General features: G+C 42.3%; 1 protein-coding gene across 7 annotated transcripts in view; it reads right to left on the minus strand.

The window, feature by feature from the left end:
* BCAS3 (BCAS3 microtubule associated cell migration factor) overlaps positions 1-18,609 on the minus strand; it is a 300,416-nt gene that overhangs the window by 272,909 nt on the left and 8,898 nt on the right. For all 7 annotated transcript variants that reach the window (XM_063402849.1, XM_063402852.1, XM_063402848.1 and 4 more), the window contains exons 6-7: positions 13,562-13,643; positions 6,139-6,211 (exon numbers count right to left, since the gene is read on the minus strand). In XM_063402849.1, coding sequence (XP_063258919.1) covers positions 6,139-6,211; positions 13,562-13,643 — 155 coding nt within the window. The remainder of the gene's footprint in view (positions 1-6,138; positions 6,212-13,561; positions 13,644-18,609) is intronic.

Here is an 18,609-nt window from a genome sequence, read left to right on the forward strand (position 1 = left end):
AAAGCTGCTCTGAGGTTCTGGTCACATCAGGTAGGCCAGAACTTTCCCAAGTGCCCATTAATTATATGTTCTTAGGTATTTCTTACTCTGTTTTATGACTTGAATCACAGACCATGCTCTACAGATGTGCAGAGTTCTCACCGTAGCTGAACTCACCAAAAGCTGGGTTGAAATGATGAAATAACATCTGAAAATAGTTACTTGTGGAGCCCCATGAGCAGCAAAAGGAATATTCTGCTTTTCCTTAAATTGGTCTTAAAGTTGAAACCCTCCATGAATTGCTTAACATCAAAAATAAACTTCAGCTTATTTTATCTCCTTTCTCCCAATGAAGATAACAATGTAGCCACCTCCTCTAAGGGAGCACTCTTCATTAAATTTGGAGGAATTTCCTAGTTAAAGGTGGTTGATATTCCCAGGAGGAATTACAGTTCTAAGGAAAGGAACACAGCATTCTCCCCAGAGAGTCACCGAACACAGCTGATGCTGAAATGGGAGATGCACTTGCTCAAACTGTGCAGGCAAAAGTGATTAAAACATTGTTTTATTTTGTTAATGCCTCACTGTAAAATATTATCATTAAAATGTTCTATTAATAATCTGAATCACCATTAATTTTAAAAATAAGTCTGTGAGCAACCATCCAAAAATGTGTGAGGGGTCTCCTCAGGTGATAGTCTAATACATTACCTAGTTAGAATTAAAAGAAAGAAGGCATTAAGCAAGATCTTTTTTTAAGTACATGCCTTACAGCTTTTTCACAATGCAGGAGCCTTCTAAATCTCTATTTTGAATTACTGGAGTAATATTTACTGAGTTATGAATTGAAATTTGCAAATTTAAAATTTAAAGCTACTCAGATACATTCATTCCGTTAAAAAAATCCCCAGAACTTAAGAAAAATAATAATGATATCAGATATTTTTAATTGTATTTCAATTGTCTGTTCCTCTACTTTGGAGATTTAAAAGGAGCTCATCCATATCTGAACAGTTGAGCTCAGCAAACTCCCATGACATTTTCTCTGTATATTAAACATTTTTGAAGGAAAGGAAAAGCAGAGGAAAGACTCAAGAGTGCCCATGGTGAGGGAGAAAATGGCATTTAGGAACAGATGCAAAGTTCAAATACTGTCAAGTTGCAGGGAATTACTCGAGTGGCAGCAGTTGTGTAACAACACAGGAACAAGGGCTGCAAGTTGAAGCAGTTTGCAATCAGCTGCTCCAACTACAAGAAGTGACAGCACTTGTTTAGGAAAAAACAGATTAAAGAGCATCCCCTGTGAACCCTCTGGGATGTGATGGCTTTAAGTGTCCTCAGGAAAAGAGAACAACTTCAATCACTCTGAAATTTCTGCTTCCCAGTGTTCTTTAAACCCTTCCTACAGCACAGAACACAGGAATAACCCTAAAACATATAAGAAAAGAAAATATAATCCTCAACTGCTCTTCGGGTCTGTCACGTTGATTTATAGCAGTTATTTCTGAGACAGACAAAAACACACAGATGCAAACAATTACTCTATTTTTGTAGGCAACAAGTGAGGTGGGTGGTAACTGAGAAATTTTGAAAAATCTTGTCACAATATCCCGGTTTTTTTTCTGAAGTAACCCTCAGCACACAACAAACGCTCGCCACATCAGAGACTTTCCAGGGCCTGAAGGGCCACTTTGATTCCAGACCGCTGCAGGCATTAGTGGGGACGTAATTAGGGTAAAAAGTTCAACCACAGCTCCATGTCTAGAGTGCTGCCAGAAATGAATTTCCTCTCATTCACTGGTTTCTACTGTACCCTCCCTGAGAAACATATTGAAAACACATTTATCTTTGTAGAGTTTGTTCCTCTTCTAATTAACTTTATAGCGTTTACAGTATTTAATAATTTAAAGTGGAATTTCAAGTGGCGCTGGAAGCAGCAGCCCTGCCTGTAATGGTGCTGTGCATCATCTTTTCCCTGTGGTGCTTCTTTTGACAAGTTACTGGGGGCAGGTTTGTGCTCCAGCTGGTTTTAGCTGCACTTCCCTCCGTCCTTTCCATCCCTTCATCACAACACACACAGGGGTTGGAGCAGCAGTAAAACAAAATTGTGCCTCAGTTCCAAAATCTGCTCTCCCAAACCTCCACTCCATCCCGAGGATGCCTTGGAAAAGGTTCATCTTTTCACAGCTTCATAAATCAAAGCTTTAGAAGGTCAAAACTGCCCATGGTTCTCACCAGCTGGTCAAGGTTTGACCCCAATTCTCGTTTTCTCTCCCAGTTTTGATCCAAGATTAACAGTTTATTATGGTTCAAAGGTTATTTCTTACTCTAGGTTCACTGAGACAAACATTTGGAGTATCAGAGGAACTCCAGAGCTTTCCTGCCTTTGGTATTTACACATGGAAACACCACCTTATTCAATTAAAGCTCCATCTCCTGGAATCTGTGAGAAAATCCACAGAACTACCAGCAAATATCAACATTACAAAAAAAAGGACATTTTTATAACCACAGAATCAACTTACAAGAAAAAATCCTGGGATCTGAAGAGCTCTTTTTAAGATGGAGACTCTGTCTTTAGCATGTAACAACCCCATCCAGCAGCACTAAAAGCAATTTAAACTTCTTTATTCCTGCCTCTCACAACCTGCTAAGGCTAAACTGAATTTTCCTATAAGAAATCAGAGAGGAAAATGATTTTCATCTGCTGGAAGGGAAGGAAGTCTTTGCAAGGCAGCTGACACCACACAACTCTGCAGTTATGCAGCAGCACAAGAATCTTTGCAATCAAATCCTCGAAGGTAATAGAAATGAGAAATTTTTGCCCAGCTTTCAGAGGTCCTACTGTACTTTTTAGAAAAAAATCAAATTAAATTTGCTCTCTAGGCTTGAGAGTCTTCACAAAATCTGAGTTTTGCACAGTCTTCAATAAAAACCCACAAATATTTCACAAACTTCATGAAATCTATTTCACAGTGCCCAATACCACTGAAAATCACAACCATGTGGCCCAGACCATTCTTCTGGGTGATTTTAGGAAACAAACTGCATTTTCCATCTGGAGAGACCACGCCCTTTGCACAGCTGAGCCAGGTGAGTCCTCACCATCACCACTGCCTGTGCAAGAGCATCCCAGGGAAAATATTCCAGGGAAAGATCCCCAGAGCAGTGAGGGCTGGGAACAAGAACTTCACTCCCAGAGCTCATTTCCCCTCTTGGGTGAGCCCTGCAGGAGTTTTGCTGTTTGTGGCTGACAAATCATCTCCCAACCTGCATTAAAAGCTGCAGACACCTGGAGGGGACACTGGATTTTAGCACTTTAGAACTTTGCCAGCCCCACATGAGCCTGAAATATTAATTGAGAGAATATGAATGCTTTAATTGTGCTGTTACTCATGTGAAGCTGCTTCCTAAACCTGAGCACTCCCATAAACACATTGCTGAGCTGAAGCTGGGTTAGGGTTAGCAGGATTTAATCTGCAGTAGCCATGAGAATAAAGCACAGGCTTCCTGCAAATCTGCTGCCAATTGATTTGCCTTGTAAACAGATCAGCAGGGGGAAAAAAATGCTGGCTAGCCAAAGTTATACATTTTGTTTGCTCCAACTACTCCTCCTTCTTTAATTTAGCCTAATTTCCTCTCTCCTCCCATGATTAATAAAGACTACCTCTTGCTTCTCATGCCCTTAAACGACCTTCATCCAATTCTTCAGGTCATCCAAAATTTTCCACCACTTGATATCATTAAATTAATTCACTTTTCTAAAAATATAAGCTGGAAAGCCAACACAGGCTAGAAGGGGCCACTGCCTGAGCTCCTGCACTCTCCCCAAAGGCCTCAGACTCTGACTTTTTAATCATCTATTACTGATTGCTTAATTAGTTAGACCTGCATCATTAGCTGATTATCATACTTGCCTATGTATGATTCTGACATCATCAGCTAATCTTTTAGCAAAAGAATTTGGTCGTTTGGGCCCAGGACAAGGGAACCAAAATATCAAATGCTTTTTGTAAGGATGGCTTAGAGATCCAGTACCTGGGGAAGGATGGACAAATTCTATTTATTAGAGCATGTAGTGACAGGACAAGGGCTGTGACTTCCCTGTCCCTCTTCTCCCTGTCCCTGCTCCTTCACAAGCTTTTATTTCCCCCCTGGAAAATAATTTGGATTATTTTCAGCTTTCTTGTTACCTATATTATCTACTGAAGGGCAAATTTGCAATCTCTCCATTTATTCTCTACTGGCTTTTATTGAGCTAAAATAATAGAAATTATCCTGCTTGGTTTCCCATTAAACTACTCCATTAGTAAAATTGAAGTATTTATTTAACATTTACATTTGAACAGAATGAAAGTAATGTATTTTGGACCTCTCTGGTGTATTTGAAAGTGTTTTTATACATCCAGTCTCTTCCAAACTATGGCTTCAATAACCCATGTGGGGAACACGGGGTTATCTTCATGTTTCACCACCTAGCAAATGCACCAAACCCACCAATTATTTTGTGTGTGTATGAAGATTTGTTTTTCTTATCACCAGGAACAAGCAGGCATGTCTTTACAAACCTCCACAACCCCAAAATTTAGGCAGATATTCTTTCTTTTTTTTTTTGGTTTTCCTTTTAATTTGCAAATCTTGTAATCTAAGACTGAAGCTGGCTGAACCAACCTCTAAACCAGCAGAGAAATATCAGCCAAAAAACACAATCTGTTTCCCATTTCTGTGTCAGGATTGCAACTTTTGGGGGGCTGTGAAAAGAATTGTTTTGAAAAGATTATACAGTGAAACATGGACTGCTTTGGGTTGGAAGGAGATCACCCAGTGCAGCCCCCCTGTGAAACATTTCAGTCATTTTACATGGAAAAATGTGACTTTTAAAATGTAAAAATGCATGCACCAGAAAATCAGATATGAGGCAAAAGTTCCATCTTGTTGATGAATATAAAATGGCCACGTACAAGAATAGAAAACAAAATCCATTATCAGGAAATTCATCTGGGAATTAATTAATAATGGTAGCAACAAAAAATTATTTGGAAATTACAATATTATGGTGTTGAAAACACGTGAGGGTTTGTGGGTTTGAGGAAAGAAAAACTGCCCATAATCTTTGAATTTTCCATTAACTGAGGAATGCAATATCACAATGGAAATAATTATCTTCAGGGTTTGTTCATGTCTCAGGTATCTCAGCTTCCAAAATAAGAGTGTGAAGGAAGATTTTTATTAAACCAACATATCCTTTACAAATATAAACACACTGCTTGGATAAAGACAGAGCAGTATTTGAGAAAAATCACCACAAACTGGTTTTTGCAAGTTGTAAATACATAAAGGAAAAAAAAATCACTGCCTTATGTGGATTTTAATTCAAACATTTAAGGCAGGTAACATTAATATTGCAATTTAACACAGTAATAACAGAGAAAAGCAGAGATTTGACAGTTCTTCCTTCACACACACAGTGATTAAATTCTTAATTGAAAAAGGTGTGGCACAGAATTAGTCTTACAACTGTAAGAAGATTTACTTCAACTGCTCAGCCATTAAATGGCTGTGTAGAGGATTACTCCTGAAAAGCAAATATTTTCCTGTAGGTAGAGATATAAATCCTGTGCATTGTAAACATGAAATATCTTAAGGGCCTCCTTTATAAGAGCAGTGATACAACAATTCTGTAGAGAGCACAAAACAAGACTGTAAACTGATTTTTCTGTCTCAAGGAAGGAGGTTTAATATGTGTTTTGCTAAAAAACTGTGTGGCTGCAACAATGAAATGCTTGGTGTCTGTAATTCATTTGCTGCTTGAAAAATTACTTTTTAAGACACAGAGATTGCTTTAAGCACTTCACAATCATAATTCTGACCTGGATTAATATCAGAAAAGGTTAATCATAAAGTTGTGATTCCACTGAGAATAAAATAAACTTAAAATACCTCTTTATTTGTTTTATATCAAGAGTCTCTTTTTTATTCCTTTCCAAAAGCTTAGGTCATGGGAAAAATACATGTTGACACACCAAAAAAAACAGTTTAAAACCACATTCCAGTGTTATCCCATGAAGAAAAAAGGAACAAAGCTTTAAAAATGTCATCCACTGAGCTTTTTGGATGGCAAGACAATTTATAAATTGCTTTTATACACAATATTCTTACCCAGAAGATCCAATGCTTTTGCACACACCAAGCAGAGGCCGCTTCTCAGCAAAATTATCACATTTCTGAGCACCTGATAAGAGAGAAAACAAAAGAACAGAAAAAGCAAATCACTATGTCCTGTTTGTACAGTTTCCAAGTTCAGGTTGGGGCCCAATATATTGAATATAACACAGAACTCACAGCTTGTGCAAGGTAAGAGGGACAGAAATTCAAATTACAGGCAGAGCTGGGAGCACTGAGGGACTGATTTTGACAGAGATGAAAAAGAGAAACAACACAAGCAGCAAAACATGGCCAGGCTTTGGGAGGGATTTTCTGCTCATCCCACTCGGGGTTGGGATTCTGACTGGAACAAGAGGCTCCTGCTCACTCCTCCTTGTTTTTTAGGAATTGTCTGCACTCAGGCCCTCGGCAGCTCTGCCTGGGGCTCACCCCTGGTTTGCAAAAATGGAACCCAGGAGTGCCAAGCTCAGAGCAGCCCCTGCCCCGTGCCCAGGGCATGAAATTCAAACCACATCCCTCTGCTCCACCAGCAGGAGATTTAAACCTCTAACACAACAACCTCCAAGGGAAACACAGCTCCTGCACCACCTCCCAAACACTGCTGGGAGGGTGGCACCAGCACAGCCCAGCACGGCCCAGCACGGCCCAGCAGAGCCCAGCCCAGCCCAGCACAGCAGAGTCCAGCAGAGCCCAGCACAGCCCAGCACAGCCCAGCACAGCCCAGCAGAGCCCAGCACAGCCCAGCACAGCACAGCCCAGCACAGCACAGCCCAGCACAGCCCAGCAGAGCCCAGCACAGCCCAGTACAGCCCAGCAGAGCCCAGCACAGCACAGCCCAGCACAGCCCAGCAGAGCCCAGCACAGCCCAGCACAGCACAGCCCAGCACAGCACAGCCCAGCACAGCCCAGCAGAGCCCAGCACAGCCCAGTACAGCCCAGCACAGCCCAGCACAGCACAGCCCAGCACAGCCCAGCACAGCCCAGCACAGCACAGCCCAGCACAGCCCAGCACAGCCCAGCACAGCACAGCCCAGCACAGCCCAGCCCAGCACAGCCCAGCACAGCAGAGCAGCAGAGTGGGTTTGTGCCATGCTGGGCCAGTTGTCCCTGCCCTGGGACCCTCTGCCACACCAGTGGCACCAGCCCTGGCACTGGGAATGAGCCCTGGCACTGGGAATGAGCCCTGGCACTGGGAATCAGCCCTGGCACTGGGAATCAGCCCTGGCACTGGGAGCCAGCCCTGGCACTGGGAGGCAGCCCTGTGTCCCCTAGGCTCAGTCACACCTTCACCCCAGCACTGCTAAAGACACCACACTTCTTAAAATGGGCTTTGAGGAGCTTGGGGAACTTGGCTTTACTGCTGCGTAAACAGAAATAAAAATAAAATTGAGGGGCTGGGTTTTTAAAAAAAAAAATCTCACTTGTGCTTGTGAACAATGTTTAACTGAATTCCAGGGTGTTTCTACCCCCCCTAAAGTAAAAACCAATACCACCACTTTCCTCCATTTTCTTTCAACCTTTCCCTTTTTAATTATCTATCTGTAAGTCTGCATTTGTGTGGTGAATAATGGGTTTGGTTTTTTTTTCTCCATTATACACCAAACCCTTTGATCTCTAAAGAATATTAGTGATATAGTCTGCTCAAAATTTAAATCTTAAATACTGCTGTACAAAAAGAAATCATTTATTCAGAAAGGCACAACATTGAACAATATACATTTTGACACAGCAGACTGTTAATTATTAATAACTCAGGTACATGCATTTAATTTGTAACAAACACTGCTGAGCCCTCTCATCTGTGCAAGGAAAAATCTTCCCTCCTACACCTTTGGGTATTTATAAAGTCAAATGGGTCACATCAATAACTCCACCACCAACAATAGCTTTACAAGGAACCTAAACCAGCCAGATGTATTTTCTTTTTATTCCCATTATTTCGAGCTCTTTGGTGAGTCAAACCTGTACTGTATGTACTGACCTGTAAATTGATAAATGAAACATAAAAGTCTTCTTAAGAGTCTGACAAGCAATTTGTTTCCTTCGAGCCAGGTAACAGATGAATTCCATTTGTTCTGTTCCCAGCACTGAGGGTGAAATGCTGACCACCAGCAGCTCTGACACTGATTTAACTGCAGCCAGGATTTCACCTGAAGTATTTAACTGGACTTTTTTCCTTCTTTTTTTCACTAGGATACATTAGAGACACGAATTCAGGTGTTTCTTTATGGTCTAGTTTAATGCCAAGGATGGAGGAAAAACGTGGAGGGGAGTCCAGGGAATCAAGTGCCCAAAATCAAAAGCAATGCCAGATTTAATACCCACAGCACAGATCTGTAAAATTTCTGCAATAGGTGCTTAAACTTCTAATTTCTGTCTATAATGACCCGAGCCCCTCAATTTTAAAAAATCCATTTTCTACTTCAATACTTTCAGAATGTAAATATTAATACTGTAGGAAAGGATCATTACTGGGAGGCCTGAGAGGGCATTAAATCAGGTTAATAGCTGTCCCATCCCTGAGATTGCACAGAGTGACATGTGTTGGGTTTTGCCACGCTCTAATGGAGGCAGGAGCCTCTCCCAGGTCTGGGGTGGGATTTAATCTCCCAGGTTCTGCTGGATTAATTTTCATTTGTAAAATTGTGTTTATTTGCATGTGCGAGGCGCTGACGTTGCACACACCTGCTGCACACGCAGTGTTTAACAAAATTGAAATGAAAAACAGCTCTCTAAATCCCTCCAAATACAAAAAGTATTGAAATCCTGTTGCAAAGTCTTTTTCTTAAACTCCTTTTATTCTAAATCCTTTTAACTCTGTCATATAACACTACAGCATTTATAAAATGCTGAAAATCCTGACAAATCACACAATTAAAGTAATGAAAACTGCCCTTCCTGCCAACAAGGCACCACCTTATCTACAGCTCCATTTAGCTAAATGATAGATTTGTTTTTTTAAAAAAACCTAACGTCAGTTAGTGTGCTTAAAAATGAAAAAAAAATGAAAGGAAAAAAAATCTCTTTGCGGCTAAATGAAATTTCATCCAAATCAACATTTAGGAGTTTATGAAGTCAAAAGGTTGCCCACACGTAAGCTCAAAGCAGCTTAGGTCCTGTGCTGCTGATGAAACTGTGAATAGAGACCTCGGGGCTGCTAAGGCCTCTCAATAATGCCAATAAAGAGAGTAACAACACCACCAAAGCAGCACAAAAACAACACCCAGTGGGTGCCACAGGGACCCAAGAGCTGCTCAGAGCTCGGGGAATCAGCCTGGATTCCCTGAAGAAGAACAGCACTGGATGAATTTCACACTCTGACCTATTTAGCAGTGGTCAGAGGCACTGTGGGCTGGATTTTCCTGGTGTGTCATTCCACTGAGCAGCTCCATTTAATAATGCAGTGCTGCTCCTGCTCCACTAAACCCCTCTCATTTCCATCTTGTCCTTGGAAATCTTGTGGCACTTGTGGTCCTGCCCCACAGCAGGAGCTGGGAATGGCCCAGGCTGGGATTCCCTCTCAGCCCAGCTGGGTGAAAGCTTCAGGTGCATTGGTCTAAAGCACCAGAAAATAATGAAATGATTATTTCATTTCATTGGGGATGTGTTGATGGAACACAGGCCAGGCCAAAGCTTGGAAGGAATTGGGGTTTTACAGTGTTGCACTCCAAAATTCTCCCCTGCAACATGTCTAAAAGCCTGACTTGGAGAATTCCAGTCTGTAATTTCTATAATCCACAAACTTTACCATTCATTATCCCCAAAAACCCCACAGAACAGTGGGAGAACACCAAAACTCCAACACACACCTGCACAACCACCCCAAACCTTGCTGGGCCATCGTGCAGGGCCAGCCCCTCCACCACACAGAACCTGGGATTATTTTTGGCCTTTGGGGATTTAAAACCACTGAACCACCCAAGAGGCTGAACATACACAAACCTCACATCTGCCTTCCTTTAGAAAGCAACCGAAATGTTAGAGCTCTTTGAGTGTACCTGCACATAAACCTGAGTCAGCTTTTGAGGTTCAGATCTTAATTTTACCAACAGCAAAGATGGGAGCAGTGGAGAACAGGGATAAATCTGCTGCAATATTTCAACTATCAACGGGTTTTAATACCTCTAAATTATTTTTATTTCTTTTTCTTATTTGCTTTTTTCCCCTTTATAAGTGAAATTGAGTGAACAGTCAAATTCACTGAGATATGTAGGGCTATTATACCATCTTTTTGCAAGCAGCATAATCTAGAAAATGGCAATAAATTAATTCAGCTCGCTGGAGGAATTTATTTTCATAATGCTGAGACATGGAAATAGGTTTTACAGACAACCACTGATCTAAACTTCACCACACCAGCCTGTCCCCTTTGAGCAGGAATTGCCACACACAGAGCTGCTCCCTGGTTTTCTGAGTTTCTTGATTGATTTTTAAACCATGCAGCTCTACCCTGACAAATAGGACAGCACAAGGCAAAGCAGGTATTTGGCCAGGGGCTTGTAAAATGACCTGGGATAAGTAATAAAAGATGGGAGATTGTAGCACTGACTTCCTTCAGAAAGCAGCAATATTCTGATTTTGTAGATGAAAGAACAACAAAAGTAACTGAAATAAATGTATTGTTGCCTCAGCACTGACAGAAAATCCAGCCCTCAGCACACCTGGACACATGGAAACAACCCCAAACCCCAAACCCAGCCCAGCACCCAGATCTGGCAGTGGAGAAGAGCCAGGTTTGGGGGGCTCAGAGCAGAGCAGAGCTGGGCCAGCTCAGGTTTGGGGCTCAGAGCAGAGCTGGACTAGCTCAGGTCTGGTGGCTCACAGCAGGGCAGAGCTGGACTAGCTCAGGTTTGGGGCTCAGAGCAGAGCTGGGCCAGCTCAGGTTTGGGGCTCAGAGCAGAGCTGGACTAGCTCAGGTTTGGTGGCTCAGGGCAGAGCAGAGCTGGCCCAGGGCAGGTTTGGGGCTCAGACCTTGGCAGAGCTGGACTAGCTCAGGTTTGGGGCTCAGAGCAGAGCAGAGCTGGGCCAGCTCAGGTTTGGGTAGCTCAGAGCAGAGCAGAGCTGGGCCAGGGCAGGTTTGGGGGGCTCAGGGCAGAGCAGAGCTGGGCCAGCTCAGGTTTGGGTAGCTCAGAGCAGAGCAGAGCTGGACTAGCTCAGGTTTGGGGCTCAGAGCAGAGCAGAGCTGGGCCAGGCTCAGATTTGGGAGTCAGACCTTGGCAGAGCTGGCCCAGCTCGGGTTGGGGGCTCAGAGCAGGGCAGAGCTGGGCCAGGCTCAGGTTTGGGCTCAGAGCAGGGCAGAGCTGGGCCAGCTCAGGTTTGGGTAGCTCAGGGCAGAGCAGAGCTGGGCCAGCTCAGGTTTGGGGCTCAGAGCAGAGCAGAGCTGGGCCAGGCTCAGGTTTGGGTAGCTCAGGGCAGAGCAGAGCTGGCCCAGGGCAGGTTTGGGTGGCTCAGGGCAGAGCAGAGCTGGGCCAGGGCAGGTTTGGGTGGCTCAGGGCAGAGCTGGGCCAGCTCAGGTTTGGGGCTCAGAGCAGAGCAGAGCTGGCCCAGCTCAGGTTTGGGGCTCAGAGCAGAGCAGAGCTGGCCCAGCTCAGGTTTGGGGGGCTCAGGGCAGAGCTGGGCCAGCTCAGGTTTTGGGCTCAGACCTTGGCAGAGCTGGCCCAGGGCAGGTTTGGGGCTCAGACCTTGGCAGAGCTGGCCCAGCTCAGGTTTGGGCTCAGAGCAGGGCAGAGCTGCCAGTCCCAGCAGTTCCAGGGGCTGGCCCAGCTCCTGAGCTACCAAAGCTGCCCAGGCTCTGCTGGCAGCAGCACCCAGGAGCTGCTGGAGGAGATCCCCGCATGAAACAACCCCTGTGAAACAAGGCCTCATTATGCCACCAGGCAGACCACGAGGCAGAGGAGCCAACATCAAAGGGCTGCAGTTTTTTAACGAAATAGTTGACAAACTATTAAGTTCTGCTGCTGTAAAGTCACCAAGTTAAAGCCATGAGCTTTCCTTTCACACCTGGGAATGAGCTGCTTATCACCAGCTCAGATCTGTTCCTAGGAACGTGCCAAATCCATCCACCAGGAGACTATTTTCAATAATTCCCTTTTTACAGCTTTACAGTAAAACAGTGTTTGAGCCTGCTGATGGTAATCAGCTTCTCCTTTACAAATTCCTTTTATTTCGTTCAGAATCATTAAAGCTCATGAGTTAGTTATCTAAGGCCTCTTATTACAGCTTTACTTTTATCTGATTCCAGATACTGGTCAATGATACATTCATGTACTTTTAATCAAAGATTTATTTAAACCAAGCCATGTAAAAAGAGACCAGAACATGTTTTTAAAAGGTTTGGTTTAATTTAATATGAGCTAATTTGAATAGTTTTCTAATGTAACAACTATCGTTGTCACATGCTAAATATATGGAATTTAGGGGCAGAAAGACAAGAACTGCTTGAAGGAGCTCATGAGTGTGATTTACTTGATTGAAAAATCAAAAACCTGTTTTAATACCAGAAAAAACAGAACCCCCAGGTTCTTCAATTAATTTACTTCATTTTCATTTCCATTTCCACTTCTTCTCCTTGTTTTTTTTCCTTTGAGAGAGGAAGGGGCACAGACAACCATTATTCAATGACACATAATAACAAAAGAGCAGCTCGTTGGGAATTATGCAGGGTTCCAGTAAATGGAATAAAGGAACAACAGGCTTGGGAAGTATTTTACTGTAAGTTAGTTTAACCTGTAACAGTTACACAGCCACATATACTTTGTATATTCCTCTGCTCAGGAAATCACCAAAACAATATGTAATATGTCCATTAAACATCCTTCATTTACTTTCTTTAAAACACACAAAATCAGTACGATTTACTATCAATAATTTAAACAGTAATATTTTAGGCTGCATTTTTTGAGTTCATTAACTAATTAATTAATTAATTCTAATCCAGCATAATCCCCAAACACCTTGGTCATATTAGAAATACGTTCTTTTCATCCAAAAAGTAAAACAACCAATTTAATTTAGACCCAAACAGTTCATTCAGAAGTCAACAATTAGATTGGGTTTGGATGGAACAGGGCAGGTTTTTTAGAGGAATTTGCTTGTTTATGCACAGCTGCTCAGATTTTGCAGCAAGTTTTTCTTGAGGTTAACTCAATTTCTGGAAGAATCCTGTTAAATTAAGCAGCTTGGTTTAGAATTTGATAAAATTGTATTTAAGCAGAGAGGAGTTGCACTCAAAGGATGATAAAATTTAAACCACTGAAAGGGTCAGAGTGAAGCTAATGTAAAATAAGGAGAAACTGAACAAATCAGAAGCCAGTACCACCCCAAAAAACAAATTCTGTTGTCTCCTTAGTTTTGCTGGAGTGGAAAGCAGCCTTTTAGGAAGCTCTGGTGGGTGCTGATGTATTTATTGTGTACTCACTGATCTGAGGAGCCGGGAGGATCCGCGCGGCCCGAACCGGCCCGTGGCGCACCGAGAACAGCTCCTGAGCCTCCCCACTGATCTGCAAACCACAGCAAGGCAAAAACAGGGTCACTCTCACAAAAATGGACACATTTCAGAGCTGAGAAGGTAGGTAAAAAGGCATTGGAGGGTTGTAGGGAAGCACATTGGTAAGGCTCTGCCTAAGCAACCACTGCCATTCCTCTAATTGCAAATATATGTTAGAAGCTTTGAATTAACTGCTCATGACCACACAGGATTTGGAAGAAGCAAGACTTGAAGCCGACTAAAATTCACAAAAATTCATCCCATATTTCACATGGTTCTAAAGGAAAATGCCAGCTCCACAGAGATCAATCACGGGTGGAAAAAGATGGGAGAATTTCATATATTGGCTCATTTCAAACTCCCCAGGTGTGAAAACCATGTTTAGAAATAGGTGGTTAAGCCACTTCAGCCTGTCACTGATGGCAATGTTGAAAAGATTAAACCAGAAGCAGTTAAGATGAATTTCCAGGCTTCCTGCAATGGTCACTCAATGTATTTTCATAACTGCCTGGAAATGGATCCGATATGGAACGTCAAACTCCAGGAAAATGGCAAATATTATGAAGCTCATTTCCAACTAACCAACAACTTAAACCAGATGTAATGAGCCTCAGAACACAGCCAAGGCTGGCATAAAGTTCTGCCAAACAGGCAGCTTACAATATCAGAAGAGAACATGATTTGGAATAAGGTTCTTAGGAATCAATAAACTATAAATTCAAGTGAACTTTTGGAAATGTCATTTTATGGTTGTTTCCATTTCTTTCTGCACTTCAGCTCACACGTCCAAGAAGTTAAAATACTCCTACTGTTTGACCAGCAAATCCCAAGTACAGGACTCCAGGCTCTCAGCTTACATCCACTCTTTTCTGGTTATTTATTATCATTGCTCTAGGTCATGGGGGAGAATGAACCCACCCCATGAAGCATAATTGTAAATAAAATTACTTTGAAAATACCATTTACTACAGAGCTAAGCCACCATTCTGCTTACAATACTGAGAACTACTGCTTTTCCCTGCTAAGCCTGGAATTACACACAAGCTACACAAATGTGGGGAAATAACATTTTAACCCATTTTAGCCCAGCAGTTTATCAATTAAAATCACTGTTAATGACACCATCAGAAATCAGCTCACTAAAGTTTTGTTGATGGCTTTTAACTGATCATGAGTGCAGTGTGGGGGGAAAAAAAAAAAAGCCTCTGGATGAAAACATCTGTATCCAGAAAAAACAGCTTGGGAAAATGTAGAGCACAGCTAAGCAGAAAATGAGGAAAATTAAAGAGGCACAGAGTAATAAAGAGATTTAAAAAATTAAGACAGCAGCACGTTTTCTGTCCACTGGAACACAGCAGCTCTATGAAAAAGGAAAGGAGGAAATGGAAAAGCAGAAAAATAGAAGGTTTGGGAACTATTATTATTGGCAATTAAAGATTTTCCCCCCAGATGATGAAAATGCTGTTTCACACGTGTATGCACATCTCTGGCTAGGAATGAAAACAAGAGGGAAAGGAAGCAGCACAACAAAGGTAAGGAAGGAGTGATTCCCATAAAATGTCCCAGCCCAGCTCAGACACCTCCTTCTCCTTTTTAACCCTGCCAGCACATCAGCCCCAGCTCAATCCACTTCAAAGTTCCAGTCCCCAAAGGAAGACACACAGAGAGGGCCAAACCTTCCTAACTCAGGCTCTGCTCTTAAATATCCTGAGCTCCAGGAGAATGTTTATCCAGCCTGGAGTGCCAAGACCTGGTAGAGCTTAAACTTGAGACTTGCAAAGAAAAGCTTGAAATGTCCAAATACAAATGAAGTTTATTTGTACTGAGGTATTTAACGTGGAAATCCCAGCCCAGTTCTTCTCGTGCATATAATGCAGTAACTTTTGAATAATTAATATTCATTAGAGATAGTTTATTATTTTATATTAGGGGAAATTACAGAAAGTAAGGTTAAATAACAAAAGGCACAGGATGCAACAGTGACTAAGATGTGATTACAGGTATTTAGCCCTTGTTTTGACACCACTGTAGGTTAACAGGTCCTTTGCTCAGTTCCTGTAGCATTCTAAACCATGGAATGGTTTGGGTTCAGCCTCTGAGCACCCGCTGGCTCCTGGGAGCTAAAAAGGAGCAAATTTTAAGATATACTCCCACTGGAGGCTTTGTAATGAAAATACAAGATGCCACCCAACCCACCAGCATCTCGCTTGTAAAGAAAATTCAAATTCTCTAACAGGCACGAAATAAAGTTTAAAAAGAATCTGTATGTGACACTACAACACTGATCACACATTGAAACACTAATATTTAATCTAGCACAGTTTCTTAAAGTAACAGCCTTTTCACGGGATTTAAGTTGTGTGTCCTTAACTGTTCTGTTGAGACAGGGACTCATGGAAAACTCTGCATATTGTGTCTGCCATGAATTAGTAAGAGCTTGGTTGTTCCTTGGTTTGCTGGCACTGAAAAATGCATTAGGCCTTCAAGATTTTCTCTGAATTCTAACTAACTTCTTTCAAACACCACCAGCACCAGAAGCTGCTGGTGTTTGCAGCCTTATAAAACCCTGAATTAACTGTGGTTAATGCTAATGCCCTTCATTTATCTACGGATAAAACTTTATTGCTGAGGTCATGCAGATGCAATCTGCCTGCAAGCACCTCCTGCAGGGGACAGAGATTGTGTGGCCTGATCTTCCTGGCCCTTATCTCACATTTATCCCACCAGGAGCTCCAGTGGGACGAGGAATTGCACACGGAGGGGACAACAGGTCAGCTGTGGGCTGGCAACTCTCAGCCAAAGGCTCCACATCCCATTACCACTCCCTGGAGCTCACACAGTCTCACACGCACAGACAAAATATAAATAGAGCTCATGAATTGAAAACAGAGCTCTAAATTCTTCAAAAAGCACCTGTGAGAAATGAGGCTGTGGCTGCCATTTTGGATTGGATCCAGCTAAGTAGCAAGTCCCCGTGGCAGCTCTCAGAGCTCTTAAAAGTTTTTCTTTCCCGTTCCAAAAGCCAAGAATATTTCCAAGCAGGTTTCAAGAATTGGATATTAAGCTGTAAAAGCAGCTTCAGGTACTCGTTGGAGGGAAGAGGGAATCCAAAATGATGGCTCCAAGCTGGTCTGGTAGAACATCTCAGCCTTCTCCAAACCTGGGATCAACCACAACTCCCAGACCTACAGGGAAGGCTGGAAACAAGGATTCAAATCCCCAAAAAATCTTCATGAAAGGAGGAAGAAGAATCTTCTCCACTTAAGACATCTTGAGCTGCTGCTCAAATCCTGACAGCCCAGGAATCTGCAGCACTGGGTAATTTTTGAAGGCATAGCTGTATTGTTTGGAGCACACCAGTTTGCACCCATAAAAAAAAGCTGAACAAAGGAAGTTTTGTTCACACTGAGGGTCAGTAACAGTTTCCAACCAGAGAAAATGGTTTTCACATGGTGAAAAAAAATTAAAAAAAAAAATAAAGCCAAACACACCAAAGTGAAGCGAAATTGAGTTTGGAACTCAATGCTTGAAGTACTGTGCAAATCTAGAAATGGAAACTGGGGAATGTATAACAGGAAAAGGGAATGATCAGGAGGTTGTTTTTAAATATTCTGATGTAGGTTTTAAATATGAAGATATCATGATAAGATGTTAAATTATGATCATAAGCAATTGATAGATACCTCCACCAAATATTGCTGCATATGGGTTAAAGGCAACCTCCAGTCATGCTGCTGCTGAGAAAGTAAGGAAGGACTGGAAGCAAATGAACAAATTTGATCACTTTATAAATTTACTCAGCTTTTCCAATGAAATCAGATGTTTGTAATTATCTGGAGATTGTAAGAATTTAGATACTCAAGGAATGTGACTCTAGTGACTGGATTGAGGACGAAGTTGCACCTAGCACCTTAAATTATGGCAGTGCTAATGGAATGAGAAGTTTTATAAAACCACATTTCTTGCACACTGGTGCCTCTTCAGTGTAAAAAACCCAAAGCCTCAGCAAATGATTTGCATAGATGTTTTGCAAAGTCCTCAGAGGTTTTTCAGGGTCACTAGGTCAGTTCATTATTGCATTTTTCTGAGTGGTACATGCAAGTGGTTCCCTCTACAAACAGGCCTGGACAGAGGAAGGGTTGCAGCTTGGGACGTGATAAGTTTCTTTTTAAATTGTAACAAGAACTATTACATTAAGATGATCTTTCTACTTCTGAAACTCGCAGCCTACAATGAAAAACAACAAAAAAAAAGCAGCCAAGATGCATTCCCTGAACAGGAACATCTAGAACAGATACTTGGAAACCACATCAGGCAGAAACCAGCTCCAGTTGTCTCTGAAACATGAAACTGGGGGCAAGGAAAAAAACCAAATTCCAAACAAAACACAGAACTCCACTGCACCATTATCAAACAGGAACTCCTGGTGTATTCCCAGATTCCTCCCCACTTAGCCAGGAGTATTTTAAGCCCACTTTTAACCTTCCCACCCCCATTTGAGAGCAGAGATCAAAGCCAAGCCCTTTGCAGGGACACCCTGTGCTGCGTTTCCAAGGCCAGGCTCCCCCAAAAACCCTTTGAAGGCGCCTTAATGGTGTCTCCCATTTTGCAAATCGCACTTTTGCAGTCCAAAAAGATCCTCCTCGGAGGAGATGTTAATGTGAGAGCACTCTGAGGCTGCAGGAGAGGTGTGGGCAAGGCCGTGTAACACCATTAGCAGGAGTGTGGGCTTAGGAGCTGTCATAAACACTTCATAATCACTCACACACAGCCCCCGCTGCCTGCAACACCTTATTAAAGGCTGAAGAGAGGGCCGATTATAGGAATAAAAACGCACAATGCTACAGATAATGACTTTCCTGAGGAGATCTGCACATAAATGTCATTTTGTTGCTTTTGTAGATTGAGATGGAGAATGCAGGGTTGGTTTTTTGGTTGTTTTTTTTTCTCTTAGCTGGAATAACATTGCTTAATTACAA

Source organism: Prinia subflava, chromosome 8 (genome assembly GCF_021018805.1).
Source record: "Prinia subflava isolate CZ2003 ecotype Zambia chromosome 8, Cam_Psub_1.2, whole genome shotgun sequence".
Classification (NCBI taxonomy): domain Eukaryota; kingdom Metazoa; phylum Chordata; class Aves; order Passeriformes; family Cisticolidae; genus Prinia; species Prinia subflava.